Source organism: Panthera tigris, chromosome A1 (genome assembly GCF_018350195.1).
Source record: "Panthera tigris isolate Pti1 chromosome A1, P.tigris_Pti1_mat1.1, whole genome shotgun sequence".
Lineage (NCBI taxonomy): Eukaryota > Metazoa > Chordata > Mammalia > Carnivora > Felidae > Panthera > Panthera tigris.
Genome location: NC_056660.1, coordinates 8706374 through 8729642, shown reverse-complemented (window position 1 = coordinate 8729642; position 23269 = coordinate 8706374). Strand labels below are relative to the sequence as shown.

The 23269-nt window shown below is 46.2% G+C and overlaps 1 protein-coding gene across 10 annotated transcripts in view; it reads right to left on the bottom strand.

Moving 5' to 3' along the window:
- The window catches only part of MTUS2 (microtubule associated scaffold protein 2), a 566317-nt gene that overhangs the window by 31995 nt on the left and 511053 nt on the right, over positions 1-23269 (bottom strand). The window contains exon 11 of one of the 10 annotated variants that reach the window (XM_042990902.1): positions 10828-11041. The exons of the other annotated variants lie outside the window; for them this stretch is intronic. Coding sequence (XP_042846836.1) covers positions 10914-11041 — 128 coding nt within the window. The 3' untranslated portion in view covers positions 10828-10913. Of the gene's footprint in view, positions 1-10827; positions 11042-23269 lie in introns of those variants that run through there. 10 annotated transcript variants of the gene reach the window in all.

The window sequence follows — 23269 nt, the reverse complement described above, 5'->3', positions numbered from 1 at the left end:
GGCGGCTGCATGGACGACAGACTGTAGGAAGCAAGAGGCGGGACAAGAACAGCAGTGAGGAGGATGTATTTGGAGCCCAGGCAAACCTCATGGTGCCTGGGACTAAGGCTATAATAGGCTGAGGAACGATGGATGTGAGCTGTATTTGGGAAGCAAAGCCACCTTGACGCGCTCGTGGATTGGAGGAGGGAGAGGAAGGAAGTCAGGAAGCATGACTCAGGATACTGGTCTGAGCAACGGTGGGGGGTGGGGGGGGTCTGCCATTTAAGGAAACGGGAACATAGAGTTAGGAGTTCCACTGGGGAGAAATGCTACGCATTAGGCACCGAACAAACCTCTACTGAACTCACACGTGAATTTATACACATATGAGGGTCCACAGTTCACAGATGCTATGGGGGGGATTCTCCTCTGGTCCATGGTACTCAGGAAGGGCTTTCCCGGATGTTGTTGAAAAACACAAAACTCGGGACTCCTGAATTTTGACAAACCCACTTAGTGATTGATGATGGTCCTCTGTATGGCATTGGTTCCTATGCCGTGATCTATTTTATTAAAGTGTTGAGGTGTTAGAAGCCTGAGACCTTAGGATAGACTCTAGTTATTAAGTCTCTCCCAGCAAAGCAGGGGCAGTTTGACAGATGTGTTTTTCTCCCTGCGGGTGTGTAAATGGTTTCTGGAAGAATGCACAAGGTCTGGCTGCGGTAAGGTAAAGATTTTCCAGATGCTAGGAGTTTTGACTGCTACGTGACAGATCCAGAAAGATTTCTTGTCTAGGAGTGTTTTAAAGTGCACGAACATTTTACTTAGCTGTTCGTCAAATTTTGGGAACACAGCCCCCCAGACTGGATGACCATATATAGGAGACTTCAAAAGAGGTTGACCAACAGAGGTCATTATGTGCTAAAGATGCTTTCGCCCAGGCCGATGTTAAATAACTCTTTCCACACCCTGATTCCTGAATAGTACAGTTTCTACATGACAGAAGAAGAGAATGGTGGGGGCTGCAGGAGGTGGGGGGAGATATGAAAGTCCAGGGGGAAGGAGAGAGGACACAGGTAGCAAGGAGCCCTCGAGGTGAGGCGGAGGGGGGAGGAACACTGGTCTCCAGGCAGGCCTCTGCTCCAGCCCGTTGACACGGGCTGTGGGAGTTTTAGCATCTCACTCAACCTCTCTGGGCCTCAACAGTCTCATCTGTAAAATGAGGAGAAATGGGCCCTGTTCTGGGCTGAATTGGGTCCTGACCCCAAAATAGTATGTTGAAATCTTAACCCCCAGTACCTCAGGATGTAACTGTTTTGGGAGAAAGGGGCCTTGAAGAGGTGACTGAGTTAAACCAGGGCCATTAGGGTGGGCCTTAATCCAGTGGGACTGCTGTCCTTACAAGAAGAGGAAGAGAGGGGCGCCTGGGTGGCTCAGTCAGTCAAGTGTCTGACTCTTGGTTTCCGCTCAGGTCACGATCTCACGGTTCGTGGGATCAAGCCCCGCAGCAGGCTCTGTGCTGACAGCGTGGAGCCTGCTTGGGATTCTCTCTCTCCCCCTCCCTCTGCCTCTCCCCTGCTCACATTTGCTCTCTCATTCTCTCTCAAAATAATAAATAAAAACTTAAAAAAACCTGTTTACTAAGAGGAAGAGACATTAGGGATACATGCTCAGAGAGGACACGGGGACAAGATGTCTGTCTACCTTCAAGCCAAGGAGAGAGGCCTCAGCAGAAGGCAACCCCGAGGCACTCTGCCCTTGACTTCCGGCCTCCGGAAGTGTGAGAAAATAAGCTTCTGTTGTCTAAGCCCCCACGTCCGTGGCGTTTTCCTACAGCAGCCTAACAGACTGATTACTACAGGCACTTTGAGCGCTACGTCCCCTTCGTGTCCTAGCCTTCTAGAATGCTATGGATGTTGTAATGGCGGCACAGGTCGTCAAGAAGAATCTTCCCTTGAAGAAGACAGGGAAGCGTATATCATTTGTGTAATTACAATCCCCCTCCCACCCCAAATGGTCCCCTAAAGAGGTCAGTTTCGTCTGCGGAGAAAATGTGCACCATCGGTCATCCCCATGACCTGAGACATGCATAGTGAAATCAGTGCTTGGCATTGGTATGTGCTTTCACGATAAAGTTCTCTAACACACAATACTACCTTGTTTAATCTGCCCAGCACATTTCCAAGTGGGGCAAAATGGGCATTTTTGCTCTGATTTTATAGAAGAGGAGACAGAGGCTCGGGGGGTGAAGTCACTTGTCTGAGTGGACACAGGCAGAGAGGGACAGCCAGGATTCAGTCCATGTGAATCTTGGTAGTGTTCTTTCCCATAATAATAGGGCTGCCATTCTGCCTTACATTTTGGAAGGGAAGCAAAAAAAAATATAAGGAAAAAAACCCATAAAAATCCTAACCCGTGAGGTTCCTTCACGGTAATAAATACTTGGTACCATTTTTATGGGTTCTTTAAGACAAAGGACAAGCATTTCAACCAATGGATAATGACTGATCCTGCATGTGAATATAATGTGCAATGCTTGTAAGGAAGCTGGGTGTGAGAGGAGAAAAACACAAGGATGATTTATGGAGGCGAGAGATGAAATGGAATTAAGAGGATGCTTAGAATCATAAGGTTTGCAAAGCAAAACGATGTGGTCCACACGAGAACTAATAACATCACTGCCCAGATTGAGGAAACGGCTTGATGGGGAAATGGTTTTGCACAGTCGTGCTTCCTTTCCTCCGGGTTAATTTGGGCTTGCGGAGCTTAAAATGCATCTCCACGGCACATGCTCATCTCAGATTCCATTGGGACCATCCTGAAGGCCCAGGCTTCGGACAGCACAGAGAGCATGGCTTCGTGGGGGTTGCAGTGAGTACTGATTGCTTTTAATTTTTTTTTTCTCCTTGCACAATGGCATTGAGAAGATCACGCTTTAATTTTATCTGAACTTAGCACCTGTTACCTAATTGGTACAAGCAATATCCTCTCTGTGTTGAACATCCCTTTTAGAAGGAGCTTAAGGGACTTTAATAACATCCCGAAAAACGTTTCAATAGAGCATAAGCTGAAGTTCTGGGCTGCCATTCATGGTGGAGAATTTGCCTTACGGAGAGTTCTAGAAAACGAATTCCCAGGACCCCATCATTTAGGAAGCTCCACCGCACGGAGTGGCCCTATTCCACAGCATGGTGTTAGCTTCAATCCTCTGTCCCAGAGTGTGGGTGGCCCGGTCCCCCTTATTTGATCCTAGGTGGGTATGGAGACCAACCGACTGCTAGATAATACATTTTAATGCATTCGGTGGTAGGAGGTTTAAATATATTCCTTCCTTCCTTCAGGTTGTCACATGCAGGCATGCCTTGTGTATTCTGTGTTCTCCACAGGATTCGGGAGATAGCTCTCTGAGGCTTTCCCAGACCTATGATTACCTTCATTTCCTGTGCAAGGATTTACTGCTTTTAATTTTTCACGGGAAAGGAGGATTCATGTTTTAGATCTTTAGGAGCTGATGTTTTCAAAGTTGTGCGTTTCCCTATCAACTCCTCTCAGCCTCTCTCCATTACTACCACACCCATCCAATCAATTCCAAGGAACAATTCCAAGGAACAGTTGTGCCCCAATGCAGGAGCGAACCCTATTGAATTAGTAGCAGTGTCCCCTGGGCCGTGTCTCCAATAGAACAGCCACCTCACCGCTTCCGGGGGAATCATTACTTCCATGGTGGTGGCTTCCTGCCCACATGCAGACTATCGTAATTTATTTATACAGTCACCCAAACTGAGAGAACATTCGGAGAAGTGACCTTCGACTGAAAAATAAAGACAACTCTACCTCACAGAGTAGAGCCAGGATTAAATATGTGTTTACGTGTATGAAGCACCAGCACGGTGTCTGGCTGGCTTGAGGCCAGCCCTCACTGGCTGTGTGCGGAGGCCTTCCTGCTCACGGTGTGGTCCGTACACTCGGGGCTTGTTAGAAATGCAGGAGCCCAGGCCCAGCTCAGACCGACTGAATCAGAAACTGCATGTTAACGAGATCCCAGGAGCTTCCTGTACGGAGTCTGAAATCCATGGGGCACCTGACAGCACGGGGGAGGCGAGATGTCACCCTCAGTGGCTCTCCTCTCTCTGAGCACACAACCGCTAGGTGGGTGAGGAACTGGCTTCAAGACTACTAATAAGATCAAAATTCTCAGGGCTGAAGGCCTACAAGCACATCCTTTGCTCACAGTTAGCCTTCAGTGAGGCTGTGTGGTGCGAAAGCAGCCAGGCTAAACCAATACACCTGCACCGGGGCTGGAGGATGGGAGGTGGGCTGGGGGATCAGCATGGAGGGTGGGGTGGATCTGGCTTCACGAGCTGGTCAGGTAAAAGGAGGAGCGACTGATGAGCTTCTGAGTATGAGGATGGAAAGACAGCAAGTTAGAGAAAATCAAATCTGCGACCAGATGATGAATCACACTGACCCCTTCTCGGGGCAGGAAATAGGGGCTGGGTGTGCAATCCCAAAAAAGAGCCAAACAGAACCGTGAGAAGGTTACAGGTTTAAGGGTAGCCGACCTGTTTGCAGGTATGAAATGTACAAACAGAGACACCTGCCCCTCAGGTGACATTTCATAGTATAATGCAGAAAATACCAAGACAGCGGTGTTGCTGGACAATGTGATGTGAAGGGGGGTACTTTTACCTTGACTTCTTGCCCTGCTTCCCTCTGCTGCTCGGAGACTGTGGAGGACCCTTGTGCATGGGCACAGTCCCTCCTATTAGAGAAAGACAGAAGACTCCTTGATGAGGGCGATTCGAAGGGGTTACTACCTCTGGCAATAAATAAGGAGCGAGTCGGGTTGTAGCAGCCTGCGCAGTGCTGACGATACACGACAGGCCTCAGTGGGATTCATCTGCTAGCTGTAGGTGGTTCTTAAAGTGACTTAGAGCAAATTCAAACTCAGAGACAGCACTGAAGGGACCCTGGAAGAGACAGGAGACCTGGCACACACTGGTACAGGGATGGACAGTGTGGGGCTGAGCACTGGGTCAGCAGGATCCCAGCTGGATTGGGGGGGGGGGGTCAATAAGACTACAGGTGTTTTCAGTAGGGGGCATCTGGTGATTCATATTACATTCCACCTTGTAGCTCTTAAGACAGGTTATAAGATATCTGTAGTTAAGGAAGCTCTTCAGTTTTTTCACAGAAGAGACTCAGTCATTCTTGGTTAATCCCATTATTGTCTTTACACAGCGCTGAGTTAAAGACCTCCTCCAAGTGCGGTGGCAAGAACATGCACCGTAGTGTCCACCAGACTTGGGGTTGAGCTTCTTGGTTGATGCTCACGTGCAGGAGACGAACCCCATTAAGCCTCAGTTTCCTCATCTGTAAAATGGGGATCACACAGAGATGACGTCTTAGGGTTAGTGTGAGGTTGCGGTGGGCGAATTCTGAGTAGGTGCCTAGCATCGTGCCTGGTCTCTATCAATCACTGGATAAACACTAGCCATTTATTGTTTTCGAGGGGGGGGTCGCAGAATCATCGCAATATTACAAATGGGAGTATTTTCCACCCTTCATGAATGTTAGGCTCGGACAAAGCATAAAAAATGCACGTATCTAAATGGAGTGGACGCAATTTGGCCATGGAAGCTAAGACTTGGGTACTCAATGAGGCTGTGGAAGGTAACCTAGCTACATAGTATTTTCTTGGAGTTTATTACTGTTTTGGTTTGCTGCACGTCCATAAGCACATATTGTCTGAAGACACAGTTGTCAGATAAGGACCTGGGGCCACTGTCCTGTGTCTCACAAGAGGCTGGGAAGTGACTGCTTAGGTCCAAGCCAAAGTCCTAGATGGTCATGTCCACCTTATGTAATGGACAAGGGTGGACAAAGGCGGTCCTATCATGCAAAGGCCAGCGTGAAAGTGATCTTCATTAGAACTCCCAAGAAGACAAGTTTCCCCTTTTGTTACTGGCTGGTTAAAATATTACATGTCTTTTTTAAAAAATATAATCACACAGGGGCACCTGGGTGGCTCAGTCGGTTAAGCGTCCGACTTTGGCTCAGGTCATGATCTTACAGTTTGAGTTCAAGCCCCACATCGGGTTCTGTGCTGACAGCAAAGACAGACCCCCCTTCAGATCCTCTGTCCTCCATCTCTCTCTGCCCCCCTCCCATGCTCGCACTCTCTCTCCCTCTCTCAAAAACATTTAAAAAATATAATCACATGGAAAGCAAGAGGGGGCTCTTATCACACTAGGTACCAGAAGATGCAACGATTTCTTTCTCTTCCAGTTTTTCAGAAAAAGGTCTCGGGCAGAAAGGAAGGAAAAGCACACCTGAAAAGAGGGGGCCTGAGACAGTCGCTGTCGGTGGCGTCACAGCTCACAGGGACTGGGCACTCTTCCTGGGCTGAGGCGCTGAGTACTCTACACGGGAAGGGTTACCGATCTTCACCAAGTCTCTCCGAACCGGGTGGGTCCAAGTTGGTGGCAACGTCGAGGCCATGCTACCTCGTGATCGTGCCAGCGAGATCGTCGTCACCATCGCAGGCAGGGCTTGGGATTCAGTGGGGCTGGGGTGGGGTCTGAGAATCTGCATTGCTATCACGGTTCCCCGGTGATGGAGACCCTGCTGGTCTGAGCACCGTAAGCAGATGGTGCTTCTGTATTCAACGTTAATACAAATCACCTGAGGATCTGTCAAAATGCATACGCTGATTCAAGGTCGGGGTGGAGCTTGAGAGTTTGCATTTCAACCAAGCCACACCAGGTGGTCTAGGATGCTGCTGGTCTAGGGACCACCCTTTGGGTAGCGAGGCCCCGGACCCGGTGCTCAACACTCAGGTCCACAGAGCCCTGCCTCCGCTGGTGCACAGAAGACCCACAGCCTTTACCACCTGCCTGGAATCTACCTCTGGCTGTGGGACCTGCCCCTTGCTGCCATCCTGAGCCGTCCGCCTGTGTGAATTCACACCTACCTGTTCTCTCTTACCTGGCCCGAGCAACCAATGCTGACTCTGAACCTGTGTGTTCAAACTTAGCTCTGAGGCGGTGCCCTCCTGGCTAGTCTGGGTCTGACGCTGACTTTCCTTCAGAGTTCCTGCCTGTGGCTTCCCATCCTCCTCACCTTGGAGTTGGAATCATAGAGTGACACCCGCCCCCTCCTCCCCGTCATGCACCCCGGGCAGTATGGAGCCCGGCACCCGCTCGTGGCCTCCTCTCAACACCTGTTCCAGCCTCTCGCCATTTACCTGTGACATACCCATGAATGGCCCGTCCGATGCCATGACCTTCGGGTCTCTCCCAGACCCAGCAGCCCCAGCCTCCACCGGCACTCCGCCACGGTGGTCACTGCTGTGCCCTTCACTGGGGTCTGGAGTCCCAGAAATGGCTCCGACGTACCTTTGTCACTGGCCAACACTGTCCCCTTCCAACGCTCTCAGTTCTTTGCTCAGAAGAGGCTACGTGGGGAGGTAGTCAAGAAGGCGGGCTCTGGGGTCACACTGCCTGGGTTCGAATCCAGCCTCTGCTATTTGGGGCTGTGTGAAGTAGGGCAAGTTACCTAACTCTGTGCTTCCTTCCGCTGCCTCATCCATAAAAGGCCCTAACTGGGCGTACGGCCTTGACTTCTACTTTGCTGAGGAAACGGAAGTCAATGGGCACGGAGCCCTACTGTTTCTTATTCCGAAACTTAAAAGACAAACCTTTACTTTGGAAGCTATGTCTTTTCGGAGGTAATACTCCTTGATGACTAGTTCCCTCACTCTCCTGTCTATACCCCCTGCGTTAATTTCCTGTAGCTGCTGTAGGAAATCACTACAAAATGAATGGCTTGAAACAACTCAAATTTATTATCTTACTGTTCCGTGAATCAAAAATGGGTCTGACGGGGCTAAAAACAAGGGTGTCGGTAGGTCTGTGTTCCTTTATGGAGACTCCAGGGGACAGTCTGTGTCCCTGTCTTTCCCAGCTTCTAGAGGCTGCCTGCGTTCCTTGACTAGTGGCCCCTTCTTCCATCTTCAAAGCCAATGGCACAGTATCTTCAAATCTCTCTCTGACCCCTGCTCTCATGTCACATCTTTTCTACCTCCCTCTTCTAAGGACCCTCATGATCACATTGGGGCCCCAAAGGACAACGCGCCCCCCCCCCCCAACTCAGGTTCCTTAATCACACTTGCAAAGTCCCTTTACCACTTGAGGGACATACAGGCTCTGGGCTTTAGGACGGGGACATCTCTGGGGGCATCACTGGGACTGCCACACACTCTTGGCTTCTCCTGACCTTGTTTCTGCTATTGTCTCTCTCCCTAGGGTTTCCCCTCTCTGGCTCCACACACACAGCCTCTACAAATGTCTGTCTCTTACCTTTAACAAACAGAACAAACGCACAATCGTCCTTTCTATGCTGTCCTCTGGCTCCCTACCCTCCGTTTCTTACTCTTCAGAGTCCAGCTCGCCACAGAACAGAGGAAACACAACGATCCCGTCCCTGCCTCCAATCCCTTTTCTCCCGTTTGCTTTTCCAATCACCGCAATCAGGCAACGTGGGCTCTCCCTCCCGCATATGTCTGGGAATTTGGCTACTTCTGTCCTCCTCCCTGCTGCTGACTTGGCTGCAGTCCCCGTCATCCAGGTAACTGGAAAATCCCTGCACTGTTCTTGCCGCACCAGTGCCTGTCCCTGAACCATTTTGTCTCACGGCGGCAGCCAGAGGGAATCCTCAAAGACTGTACCTCAGGACTCGCTCCTCTGCATGAAGCCCTCATCTCGCTCAGGGTACAGGCGGGGCCCCCATGCCGGCTCACCAGGTCTGGCAGCATCTGGGCCCCACAGCCTCCTGACTTCGGCTCTCACTCTTCTCTCCCTTGTTGACTCTGTTCCAGCTATACTTGCCTCTTTGCTATTCCTTGAACACTTTTAGGACTGTGGTTCTCAAAGAGTGATCCCCAAACCAGCAGTCAGCAGCACCTGAACACTTGTTGAAATGCAAATTATCGGGCCCCACCCCCTGCCTGTGACTCAGAAACGCTGGGGGCGGGGCCCTACAATCTTTCCCAAGCCTTCTCAGTGGTTCCAATGCCTAAGATTGAGGACTGTTGGCCCAGGCACATTCCCACCTCAGGGCCTTTGCACTGGCAGTTCCCTATGCATGGAAACCTCTTCTCAGCTCCTCCCAGATATCCGGCGCTCTCTCTTTGGTCTGGATCTCAGCCCAGGAGCTCCTCCTCCAACTCAGAGACCAGTGGCCCCCATCAGAGGTCTGAGACTCAGCTCCGTGAAGTGCCTTATCCAAGCTTCTAAGTTTTCATCATTTTAACCCGAATGCCCGCAGCTTTTCCTACAGCTGCTACCTCCATGACACCTCAGAGTTCTTGTTTTATCTTTTTGGTTGCCTACCTAACAATCCTTTATGTTAAATTCTCACTGGTAAAATAACTGGAGTGGTTTCTGCCTGCTGGCTGTGCCCTGACTGGCAGTCAGGTGAACTCAGGGATCTAACTCCTTGCAAACATGGCCAAATGCAATCATCCTGCTCTCCCCAAAATGAACAGTGAAGGGAACGAAGGGAAAACCATTGTCATTCCAACAGGGCTCTGCTGAATGTATTTTGATGTGCACTTTATGTCTGGATATGTGTGGGCTCTGTGTGTGTGTGTGTGTGTGTGTGTGTGTGTACACTGTGAGGCTGCTTACTGAGATTAAATGATTTATTATCTAAAGTAAAGTGCTTTACTGTTGGTGGGAATGCAAACTGGTGCAGCCACTCCGGAAAACAGTGTAGAGGTTCCTCAAAAACTTAAAAATGGAATGACCCTACAACCCAGCAATAGCATTACTAGGAATTTATCCAAAGGATACAGGAGTGCTGACGCAGAGGGGCACTTGTACCCCAATGTTTATAGCAGCGCTTTCAACAATAGCCAAATTGTGGAAGGAGCCTAAATGTCCATCAACTGACGAATGGATAAAGAAGATGTGGTTTATATATACAATGAAATACTACTTGGCAATGAGAAAGAATGAAATCTTGCCATTTGCAGCAACGTGGATGGAACTGGAAGGCATTATGCTGAGTGAAATAAGTCAGTCAGAGAAGGACAGATATCATATGTTTTCACTCATATGTGGATCTTGAGAAACTTAGCAGAAGACCATGGGGGAAGGGAAGGGGAAAAAATAGTTTCAAACAGAGAGGGAGGGAGGCCAACCACAAGAGACTCTCAAACACAGAGAACAAACTGAGGGTTGATGGGGGTGGGGGAGAGGGGAAAGTGGGTGATGGGCATGGAGGAGGGCACCTGTTGGGATGAGCACTGGGTGTTGTGTGTAAGCAACAAACCGTGGGAATCTACCCCAAAAACCAAGAGCACACTTTACACACTGTATGTTAGCCAATTTGACAATAAATTCTATTTTAAAAAAATAAACAAAATAAAAAGACAGAACATAAAAAAAAATAAAGTGCTTCACAAAAAAAAATTTTTTAAGTTGATTTGAGAGAGAGAGAGAGAGAGACGGTGTGAGTAGGGGAGGGGCAGAGAGCGAGGGAGAGAGAGAGAATCCCAAGCAGGCTCTGCACTGTTAGCACAGAGCCTGATGTGGGGCTTGAGCTCACAAAACTATGAGATCCTGACCTGAGCAGAAACCGAGTCTGACGCTTAACCAATTGAGCCACCCCGGGGCCCCTAAAGTGCTTTAAAATGGCCCCTAAGAAGCAATCTGAGTTAGAACATCACAGAAGAGAATAATGTTACAGCCAAGCAGGAAACACCGTTCTCAATTTTTGTTCAGATCGTTGACTTGAAGAAAAGGCAGTGGAATTACATTACGTACGATGGATGTTCTGGTGAACAGTTTTTATTAAGAAAAAATCAGTTTATCCCCTGATCTGACTCTACAAATGTTGAATACATGTCAGGAAGGAGTCCCACACTTTTAGCCTTTCCCAGGCACTGTGTGTATCCATCTAGCACCTTCTGGTCCCTCTCGCTGCCGTTTCTGCCATGACACCGCATCCACGTGACAGGGGAAGCCCTTTGCGAACTCACCCCTGCTGGGAACAACTGCAGAAGAAGACAGCACTTTAAAATGCTTTATATCTTAGCAATAGATTTGTGTTCTGTTTTTCCTATTCATGACGGTAGACCATCCTGAGTCAACCTGGAAGGGTTGCAATTTAGAAGACAGATCACAAACACAAATGAGGGGTGGGCCAGGAGGGCCGTGGTAACCTTGAGAGGGCCCGTGTGCCCCGGTCAAGGGGGTGGCTGCCATTCGGTAAGAAGACAACTCGCTACAAAATGGGCAACCAGCACCCCAGGAAAGATATCCCAATAGCCGATTAGCGCACAAAAAGTGCTCAACATCATTGGTGATGGGGAAATGGAAATTACGACCATGATGAGAGAGTCTTCCCATCTATTGCAATGACTCAACCAACAACAGGATCACTCAGAATTAGTAAGAAGATCAAATGTTGGCAGGTGGCAGGGGAATTGGAACTCACACACTGCTGAGTGTAGCGCAAAATGGCACAAGCATCTGGAGAACTGCTTGGCACTTTCTCCTAAAGTTACACGCACATCTGTCCTATAACCCAGTAATTTAGAACGTAGGAACTTATCTGAGAAAACGACAACAAAAGATCGTGCCGGGATCTTCCTAACAGCCTTATTTGTAAGAGCGAAAGTCAACCCAAATGTCCTTCAGCAGACAAAAGGGCAGATTCGTTGTGGCGTGCTCCTGCAAATGAAACACGGCAAACAACAGAAAGGAACACACTACCGATTCACTCAGCCATGTGGGTGCATCTCTCGTGTGGAGCAAAAGCCCCCGGATACACGGTAGGGTATAAAATGTCTCGTCTCATTTGTGTGAAATCCCAGAGCAAACGACACTAATCTATGCCGACAGAAATGACTGAGTGGTTGCTGTAGAGGGGAGGGGTGGACTGAGTGGCAAGAGCCATGGAGAAACTTTCTGGAAGGAGGGTAAATGTCCTAGATCTCGTTTTGAGTCTGTGAACGTATTCATAGCAAGACGTCATCAAACTGAACATTTGAAAATAAAAAGTTTAAAAACAACGAAATGAACGGTCTTCTACGTTTCTCCACATATTTACCCTCTTGATAGCCTGACTTCAGGCGTGTACATCCAAATTTCTATGATTTTTAAAGGACGATTTCTCTGGATATAAAATTCTGGGTTGAATGGGTTTCTGCCCCTCCCCCCCCCCGCCTTTTTCTGGCGCTTTATAAATGTCAGTCCAGTGCCTTCTGGCCTCTGTGTGTTTCTGATGAGGTTACCTGTTGTTCGTAACCTCGTTCCCCTGTATGTAACGTGTGCCTTTATCTGATTGCCTTCAACATTTTCTTTTTATCCCTGGTGTTCAGTAGATGACTAGTATGTGCTTAGGTGTGATTTATTTGTATTGATCCCGTCTGGGGTTCAGTGAGCTTCTTGGGTCCGTGGGTTTATATATAATATAAAATATATATATATATATATATATATATATATATATATATATATAAATGTTTATTTATTTTTGACAGAGAGAGAGACAGAGCATGAGCGGGGGAGGGTCAGAGAGAGAGGGAGACACAGAATCCAAAGCAGGCATCAGGCTCTGAGTTGTCAGCACAGAGCCCGACACAAGGCTCGAACCCACAGACCACAAGATCATGACCTGAGCCGAAGTCGGACACTTAACTGACTGAGCCACCCAGGCGCCCTGTGGGTTGCTCTTTAAAATCAAATTTAGGATGTCTACGCCCACCATTTCTTCAAGTATTTTTTCTTCCCAATTTCTCTCTTTCTCTATTCCCTTTTGCCAATCCAACTACACACCTGTTACCCACTTGTCATGCACATTCTGTTCTTAGTTTCAATCTTTCTCTCTGTTCTTCTGACTCGATAATATCTCCTGATTCTCTTGATAATATCTCCTGATTCTCTTCAATTTACTGACCCTTTTTCCTGCAGTCTCCAATGTGCTGTGAGGCCTATCCAGTGACTTTTTCATTTCAGAGCTTATACTTTTGGGTTCTAATGTTTCCATTTGGTTCTTTTTTTTTTTTTTTTTTTTAATGTTCATTTATTTTTGAGAGACAGAGCATGGGCAGGGGAGGGGCAGAGAGAGAGGGAGACAGAATCTGGAGCAGGCTCCAAGCTCTGAGCTGTCAGCACAGAGCCTGACGTGGGGCTCAAACTCATGGACCATAAGATCATGACCTGAGCCAAAGTCGGATGCTTAACTGACTGAGTCACCCAGGCGCCCCTCCGTTTGGTTCTTTTTTATCATTTTCATTTCTCTGTTGTGTTTCCCTACCAGTTTACTTATTACGTTCTTCTTTTTCTAGAAATGCTTGAATACGTTTATAATAGTTTTTAAAATTTCTTATCTGCTAGATCTGCTAATTCTAACACCTGAGTTATTTCAATGCCCATTTCTATTGACTAGTATTTTCCTTGATTATGGGTCCTGCTTCTTTGTATGTCTAATTTAAAAATATATATATGTTCAACATAATGGATAATATGTTCTAAGGAGCTTCCTTGATGATGTTGAGCTTTGTTTGCCGGCAGGTAAACTACCAGACTCCATTGATTCTGTCAGGCTCGGTTTCACTCTTGTTAGTGTGGGTCAATTTCAGTCTGTCTTTGGTCCTAGAGAGACCCTTACTCCAACTAGGTCATGGCCCTTACTCCTAACGCCTGGCTGTTCTCAGGGATCAACGGATTGCTCAAGAGATCTCCCCACCCTCTCTGGGCTGGAGCTCCAATGTCTCCCAGCACCCCGCAGCCTCTGGTACCCCCATTCAGCTCCCAGCCCTGTAGTAGCCGTCCTCTGCCAGACTTCCCTGTGCACACAGCCCACCCTTCATCTAAAAACACAAGGGAAATCCGGCACAAATTCCTGGGGCCCTCCTCCACTCAGCTTACTTCTCACCAGGCTCAGCTGACTCCTCGCCAGGCTCAGCCCCACAATTTCCAACCCCTTCAATTTTGGCATCTGCTCGTTCAGCTTAGCAAGATGGTGGCCGCGACCTGGAGCACCTCTCTGTGCCGTGGTCTGGGAAGTGGCCCCAGGCAGAAAGCTGGGGCTAATGTGGGGTCCACTTAGTATGCTTCCCTTTTCCCAAGGACCACAGGTCTGTAGCGTCTATTGCTCAATGTTTGGAAACAGGTGCCTCATATATTTTGTCTGTCCTATAGCTGTGTACAGTGGGAAGCCCAGTACCGTACTGTGGCTGGAGGCAAAAGTCCAGACGAGCACCCAAGGGATGCTAAGAGGCTCCGTCTCCTCCCACGGGAAGAGGTTCTAAGAACTGAGGTCCCAGAAAAGCGCAAGTCATGGAGATGACTGCCCAAGGCTATTTCAGCCAAGACGCCATTATTATCTACAGCACATCGAGTTTGGTCCAGCATGCAGTGTTCTGATTAGAATTTTAGCTTTCTAGATAGATCTGCCTGTGGGGGGATAGATTTGTCATCGTCAACTGACAAATTGGCATTTTTATTTTCGTATCAAGCTCTAGTGAACTTAGTTAAAAGCGCTTCCTTGAAAGTCAGAGCCCTTCTTGGCGTACTAACAAAGGAAACAAAACAACTGTGCCAAGTAGATCCACCAAGGTAACCGCCCGGACTCAGCTGCCAGCCGGGTCCCTCCGCCTGGAACCATCATTCTGATTAGCGAAACTCCGACCACATTCCTTATCACTAGCTGTTGTTGGTTGTTTTGTTTTGTTATTTATTTACTTACTTATTATTTTATTTTAGGGAGAGAGAGAGCACAAGTAGGAGAGAAGGGCGGGGGGAGGGGGGAGAGAGAATCTTAAACAAGCTCTATGCTCAGTGTGGAGCTCTACACGGGGCTTAATCCAACAACCCTGGGATCATGACCTGAGCCGAAATCAAGAGTCAGACACTCAACCAAATGAGCCAGCCAGGCACCCCTGTTTTGTTTTGTTTTGTTTTGTTTTTTAAAGACTGTTGTGTTAAGGAGATCTGAGATCAGGATCTGATTCATTATTACTGAAACCTAGTAAGTCCTTACATGGTTGCTTGCAGGGCTGAATTGGTCTGGCTTTCCTCTTCTTCACCAAAATTAACTTCCCCAAAACCTGGCTGAAAAAGTGCAATTCTGATCAAAAAGAGTGACCTGAATCATAAGTATGCAATATACTGCAATTTATATATTACTTTATTTTTTTTTAATTTTTATTTTTAACGTTATTTATTTTTGAGACAGAGAGAGACAGAGCATGAAAGGGGGAGGGTCAGAGAGAGAGGGAGACACAGAATGTGAAACAGGCTCCAGGCTCTGAGCTGTCAGCACAGAACCCGATGTGGGGCTTGAACTCACGGATCGCGAGATCGTGACCTGAGCCGAAGTCGGCCGCTTAACCGACTGAGCCACCCAGGCGCCCCTATCTTACTTTGTTTAAATAAAAAAAAAAGCAAATAGATTGACAGTACTCTTGAATACCTGAAGGTTGCCCTGGTGACATTTGCGGTTATTTGAATAAAGGAGAAGAATTCATCGTGGCACTAGACAAGAAAAATCAAACGTTAAAAAAAAAATCTGTGAAAGGCAAATCACTTGAGTTTTATATCCCAAACAAACACTTTTTACACAAATAACTTCAAGAGTTTCATAAACACAAACTCATTCCTTTTCTTGGGGATGGCCACATGGAAAACCTAACTGTCTTCACTATTTTTCCCATTTCCCAAAGGAGAGACCGAGTGAATGGTGCATTAATGCTGTTCCTGTAATTGATTAGGTATATGGAAGAATCACTTCTTCACTGACTCCTTCATTTCCTTTAACACAGCTCAGCTGTTTTACCCCTAAAAGCCTTTCCTGGATCCCTGCCCGGGTTACAACCCCTGTTCTGAGTTCCCACACCTCGAGCACCTTACTCATTACACTGGATTTTAATTAGCTGCTTATGTCTGTCTTTCCAATGCACAGGGGTTCCCCAAAGTCAGAGACCTCGCCACATTCCTCTTCTACTCCTGGCACGCTAATGGGCACCTCTCCTGGGTACAGTCAAATTCATAAAATGAAGCAGTGAATGGTCCACACTGACCATGCTAAGCCCTGAGCCAGGGTACAAGACACAAAGAAAAAGAAGAGAGAGTCCATGTATGAGAAATTCACAAGTGGGAAGCGATTATGCTCACCCAATTTGTATGTGACTATCATTTAAAACACATATTTTGCAAAATGCTCTTCAGCAATTTTCAGGTTAAAGCTACAGCAGGTCATGTCTTTCTCTTGGTTTTTTTTTTGCTGTTGTTGTTGTCTTTTAAATTATCTTCCCTCGATATCAGTTGAGATCTTACAACACAAAGCCAGCGTGCTATCATCATGATAAGACAAGAGGACCCAGCTCTGTTATTCTGCACAGTTATGGGATTGGGGTTGCTTTTACTTTGTATAGGCAATGTTTACTCACTGTTAAAACAGTGGTGGGATTATCTACCTTACTACCTCCTAGTCAGGATCAAATTAAATAATAAATGAAAGGGCTTTGTAAACCATACCCCACCTTAAATATTAGATTTCTAAATATTAGCTTTCTCTTACATTTTACATTTACAGACACATGGCAACAGCAGATTCTGAATTTCAAGAAGCCGCTTGCCCACAGGGTCGTTTACGGTATCCTGATCTATTTGAGTCAGTCAGTTCAGCTTAGCTGAGGATGACGCCCACAGATTGAAAAATATTAGCACATACCAGGAAAGAAAATTACCTTTATTCATAAAATAGTATACATTTTAGGGAGTCACAAACAGACTGTGCATCGGTAAGGCACCTGTTTGGGATAGAAAACTACAATGACGTTCACTGGAATAAAATCTAACCATGGCAGCTGGCATTACTGGTTTGAATTTTTCCCAGCTCAGAACTAATGTCATCTCCCTATAGGAGGGGTGTGTAATTCCAGAACCCAGTCATGCTGAGTGGGGTCCATCTTGCAGACAAAGTAGTACATGCGAAGCTAGACGGTCATGCTCAAATTTCTGACAGCAGATTAAATTTACTAGATCAAACCTTCTTTCAAATACACTCATCTCCCCACCAGAGAGCTGAGGACAGTGACAGCACACACCGGGTCTCCTCCAAGTTGTCAAGCAAATTTAACAAGATCCCAACCCTGCGGTTCAGAGGGAATTTTGCATCCCAAAGATTTTCATATGTTGGATTTTTATTTTCATTCGGTTCAACACATTTTCTAATTTACTCTGTGGCTTTCTCTCTGACCCGTGGGTTGTTTCGAAGTACGCTGTTTAATTTCTAAATGTTTGGAGTTTTCCTGGATATCTTCGTGTTTGGTTCACAGTCTGCTTCAGTTATAGTCCAGAACATTTTGTGTGGTTTCGATTCTACTTGTTAAGGCTTTGTTTATGGTTCTACTTGTTAAGGTTGTTTATGTTAACATTTTGAATATGTTCTATGTTGCTCAGTATTCCATGTGAATTTGAAAAGAACGTATATTCTGCTTGTCAGATGGAATGTGCTATTAAGGTCAGTTAGGTCAAGGTGGTTGACAGCGTTATTCAGGTTCTCTGTATCCCTACTGATTTTCTGCCTCCTTGTTCTAATGATACTGAGAGAAGAGGGAAGTCTCTAAGCTTACATGTGGATTTGTTTCTGTCTCCTTTCAGTTTTACCCATGTTGGTTGCATGTTATTTGAAGCTCTATTGTTAAGTACATAGATATTTACTATTATTATGTGTTCTTGGTGAGCTAACTCCCTTATCACTATCTCCTGATAATACTATTGGTCTGAAGGTTACTTTGTGTGATATTAAGATAGATACTTCAACACTCTAATTTTCTCTTCATTGGTGTTAGCGGAGCCTATCTTTCCCCCATCCTTTTACTTTCATTTTTAAAGTTTATTTATTTATTTTTGGGAAAGACAGAGAGAGAGGCAGAGAGAGAGAGAGAGAAAGAGAGAGAGAAAATCCTAAGCAGACCCCATGTTTGGCATGGGGCCAGACACAGGGCTTGATCCTACGACCCTGGGATCATGACCTGAGCCAAAATCAAGACGCAGGTGTTCAACAGACTGAGCCACCCAGGCGCTCCTCCCGTTTTTCTTTGAAGTCATTTATGTCTTTATATTTGAAGGTTTCTTTTAAGCCGCACGTATCTGCGCCTTACTTTTTTCTTTTTATCCAATCTGACAAAACTGTCTTTTAATTGGTGTACTTAGAAGAGATATTTTTATAAATCAGAAAGTGTGCATTATATTTTTGTGATCCCGAGATTAGTTATTTTTTCTGAGATATCTTCTTGGTTTTGCATTTTGACTTGGGTCTTTTTAAAGCTGTGCGAGGAAGGCAGACAGAATCCAATCTGACATGTAAGGTAATTATAACACACTGAGCCCCCACTATTCTGCCAAATACTCTGCTAGATTCCTCTGTTCTCACTCGCCTGCTGTGACAGGACTGTTCTCTCCATCTTCTTGACGGAGGCAATGGGGGCCCCATAGCACAGGCTGGCTAACAACCCCCAATATACACTCTCCCCTTCTTTCGTAGTGATAGAGTAATATTTGGGCAAGGTCACCAAGAAAAAATAAAGAGCACATTTCTCAGTCTGTGTCATGGCAAGGTTTGCCTTGGAACTTCGTTCTGGCCAATGAGATATAAACCGAAGTGTAAATCCTGGGACTTTCCCCCAAAGAGAGCTGACCCACCTGTCCCTGGGTGCCCACCTCTCTTCTACATGAGAGAAATAAAACTCTACTTTGATTAAGTTATAATTTGGGGGGCGGGGGCGGAATCTGTTATTTGTCCCGAACTCAATCCTAACGGATATAGCCTAGGGCCAATTACCATCACACTGTGTTATGTAATTAATTACACTGTCATCCATGTTTAGACAGATTCATACTAACGTCTATCATGGTTTTGTGGGAAAGTACGGAATTGGGAGAAGCAGCTATTTTACTTTATCTGATTTTTCAAATTAGAAATTACCAGAAAAAAAAAAAGAAAAGAAAAGAAATGGTGGTGGGGGTGGGGAAGCCATGGTGAACTTACACACTGTATGTAGAATTCCAGGTTTGGGCCTAAGACCTGACTCTGCCCAAACCAGCTGTATGCACTTAGGGGAGTCCCTTAATCCTTCAGAACCCCAATTTCCTATAAAATAAAGATACCAACACCTACTTCATTCAGTCATCTGAATAAATAAATAAGACATATCATATAACAGAGCTTGGTAGGTACAAGTACTATATAAACATAAGGTCTTATGGTCATAAAACTAGAAGCCATTTTATATATAACCTTGAAAGGTAAAATCATCTCACAAATACCCTTCCAGTGGTGTGTATATGTATGTGTGTGTTGCTAGTTATAAATGAGATGAAATTGAACATTTTATTCTAGTGAGGAACTTAAGAGCATAATAAATAACAATTTAGTGCTTACTGTCACAAACATATATATATAGATAGATATATATATATATCTCAAAGTTCTCACAATTCTTTAGTATCTCTTTTTGGATATTATAGAAAATATCCAGGTTTTTGGGTTTTCTTTGCTTTGTTTCAATAAGCTGAATGTGATTTGATTTCAACAATATTTGATTTCAATACTCAAAATGTGGATTTAATAATTTAGCTTTCTGTATAATACCTGAGAAACTCTGCCAGAATGATTGCCTTGTTAAATGCCGCTCGCTGTCTTAAGACTTTATTTCATGTTAAGTATTTTTTAAAGAGTTCGAGAGAGAGAAAAAAGCAAAGCCCATCGCAAGTCTGAGGTTTGCAGAAAGATAAAATGCGTGTGTCTGGCTTGGGACGGGTCTGGCTGGGAGAGCATCAGTGCACCTGGGAGTGTGAACCAGAAGGCTCCATTTAGATACAGCTATGCACTGCATATGTTTTTTTCCTCTGGTGGAGCTCATCTAATTCAGATTTAAATTCATACATTATTATTTATGAATTATTAATTATTTTTTTAAATTCATACATTTTTAAGGCTCAGTGTTCCTAATAAGGCAGCTTTGCTGGACAGAGAACCATAAACATCCACTTGATGGTCGTCAACAACTCGAAGCCTAAGGTCTCAAAAGAAAATAACCTGCGTCTAGGAGGAGGAACGTCGTATAAACCCATTTCAGCATTTACAAATATAAGCGGGACCCTTCAATAATTCAATACCTGACTTCCAAATTTGGAGAATGTCACTCTATCCAAAAGTTGAGGCTCATATTTTCAGAACTACATTTTCTGGAAATTTTTTAAAAATGTGATTAAAACATCAAATATTATATCTATTTCTAGCATCTTGACTCCTCCTCCCCGTGGATGTGGTGGTTTCTGGTCCCCTGGGGATCTAAAATGCCCTTCATCCCACAATCATTGTAGCCTGGCTTTTCCAAGGACAGACCCAATTAAGGCCAACTCCAAACACAAGGTAAGAGTCAACTCCAAACACAAGGTAAGAGTCAAGCATGAGAAGCTTTCAAGAGGATGACCAGAGATCCCTGTCTCCACATCCACATATGATGTAACACAGATGATGGCAATTTTAGCCACTCCCCAAGGACTTGACTCCTGGACCACAAAACGCTCTATCCCAAACTGCACCCTGGTACATAATTGGGTATTATGTGTCTCTTCTCAGGTGTGTGTGTGTGTGTGTGTGTGTGTGTGTGTGTGTGTGTGTGTGTGAGAGAGAGAGAGAGAGAGAGAGAGAGATAGAAAGGGATGGGAAGGGAGGAAGGGAGAGAGGAAGAGTGATGGAATTTCTTCTTTGTCTACACTGAGATGAAAGCCACCATCATCTTGTATCTTGATTTATAGAGTAAAAATCAAGGATCTTTCACATACAGATGAATTTAGAACAAATGTGAATTTCTATCCAAAATCTGTCCACACTCTGAGACTAGATTTCCAAGAAAATGACACAAGAGGAAAAAAGCAATTTGCATAATACTGCAAATAATAGCAAAAAACTGGGGCAAATCTAAGTGCTCAAAGGAGAGGAGTGGCTTATTCTAGTGTGCCGCCATGGTTAAATGTTTTATCACTATTAAATGACCATTGTGAATTGTTTTTCTGATACGTGGAGAGGGGAAAAAAAAATAGTTTTCCTTCCACAGATGTGCAGAATGGTTAATGCCGGAAGACGGTCACGGCATCTGTTGGCCCAGTGCACGTGCGGTGGGCCAACAGGCATCAGTAGGTGCTCGGTAGGAGATGGTCTCAGAGTTTACCTTGAAATCAACTGCCAGCAAGTTCTACTTAAAAATGATTATAATCAGAATCCTCCGTCGGCGTGGGTAACACACATCAAAATCTCTGACTGGGGTAATACACCTTCTACAGGATTCTGCTATAGCTCCTTCACCAGACATGTCCCAGTTGGGAACGTATTGTAAATATGAAGTGTGTCAGCAAATATACCAGGGGATTAGTTTCTGTGGTCGGTTCCCACAAGCCCGTCTAACCCAGCTGGGAGCGGACTCAGAGACTGACAGCCCTACAGCCTGACAGGCCGAGGTGAAGGAAGGAAGATGATATTCCTTCCCTTCTTCTGGGAGCCAGGCCAACTCCATGGGGAATGTCAGAGCAGGTGGGATATGTCCTCTGCATCTTTCCTTTCTGCATCCTTTCCCCTCCCTCCTGGGCTTCTCTCCCGAGGCCCTCAGGCTGCCCACAGCGCTCGACTAGGGGACCCCATCCTCCCAGACCTACCCCAAATTCCCTACCGCCCCCCTCCCTGTCCTTGACCCAAATCGAAATCCTCACTCCTTCAATGTAGTTCATTGGTTCTCAAATTTCACTGTACTTCATGAACATCTGGGAAATAAATTAAAAAAAAGCCTAGTGGCTCCAGTCCGTTGAGTGTCCGACTTCAGCTCAGGTCATGATCTCATGGTTCGTGAGTTCAAGCCCCGCATAGGGCTGGCTGTTGTCAGCACAGAGCCCGCTTCAGATCCTCTGTCCCCCTCTCTCTGCCCCTCCCTCGCTCATGCTCTCTTCTCTCAAAAATGAACAAACACTTAGAAGAAGAAGAAGAAAAGCCTAGGCCCCAACCTCAAATATTTTGAGTCTGTTGCCTTAGAGGTCCTGGGAACTGTTAGTTTAAAAAGCACTGCAGGTGATTCGAATATGCACCAGGGTTGAGAACCCCCGGTCAAGGTGATTCTGGCTAGATGCTAGAAGCCTTTGACTGCATTTCTTCACAGCAAGGATGTAAACAACGGACGGCTGCCTAGCAGCAGATACGGGTAGATTCCAGGGCAGCATTTTAACACATATGAAAAGTTTGAGCAGTAGGTTTTAGATTTGGGGAACAGGCCAGCCCTGTTCTGGGGATATACAGTAAATGCTGCTAAACTCTTCTGATTTTCGCAGCGTCTTCCTCTTCCATGTGTGAATTCACACGTGGAAATTCTAGCTCCCCCCACCCCCACCCTGCCCCTCACGGCCCCTCATAGCTCCCAGCTCCGGAAGCCCTCATCTGACTCCGCTGACAGGGGTCTAAATGAGGGTAGGGATGCTGGGAAGGAGACAGGATCGCCCATCTCTCTTTCTAGACGATCACTCAAAAGTCAGCTTTATAAGCTTAATTCTCTTTTCCCTTTAAGGGTGTTCCTTGCCGGCCACGCTAAGCCGGGCAGAACTTGTGGCCTTTACAGTTAATAGTAGATCCCCCACAGTGTAGTGTCTGCCTTCTCCCAAACGAAGGCTCTGCAGTGGCTCAGGTGCTCACTGCTAAAACATCCGCTGGGCTCAGTGCTGGGCGTCATGGCCCCGGCCCTGGGGCTACCAAGGCCTTCCGCCCTCTCCCCTCACCCCGCGGTTTATTCATTTGGTAAATGACTTCTGGTTCTATTCTTAGCACTAATGCAGACCTCAAATAACACCGAAACACAAAAACTCAGCGCAATCCTTGCGTGGTTCCTGCTGCGTTCAGAAGCTTCAGGAAAGGGCAGAGGGAAGCGGGGTTGGATTTGGCATGCCCTACCTAGTTGGGTCAGGGTGCACACCCCAGATCCAAAGCTTGCCCGCGGGGGTGCAGACCTCCGGGGAGGAATTCAGGCTACAATGGAAGATTTTGTCCTCTATTTTCTGATTCAAGGTGCTACACACCTTACTAGGAGAGTCTCCTCCGAGGGCTGTGTTATCAGCATTACCTTCTTTAACCGACTTTCCTTTTCATGAAAGGACACCTGAGGGACAGAGAGGTTAGCCAACTGGCCCTACCTGAACCCGTGTCATTGGCCTGCAAAGTCCATGCT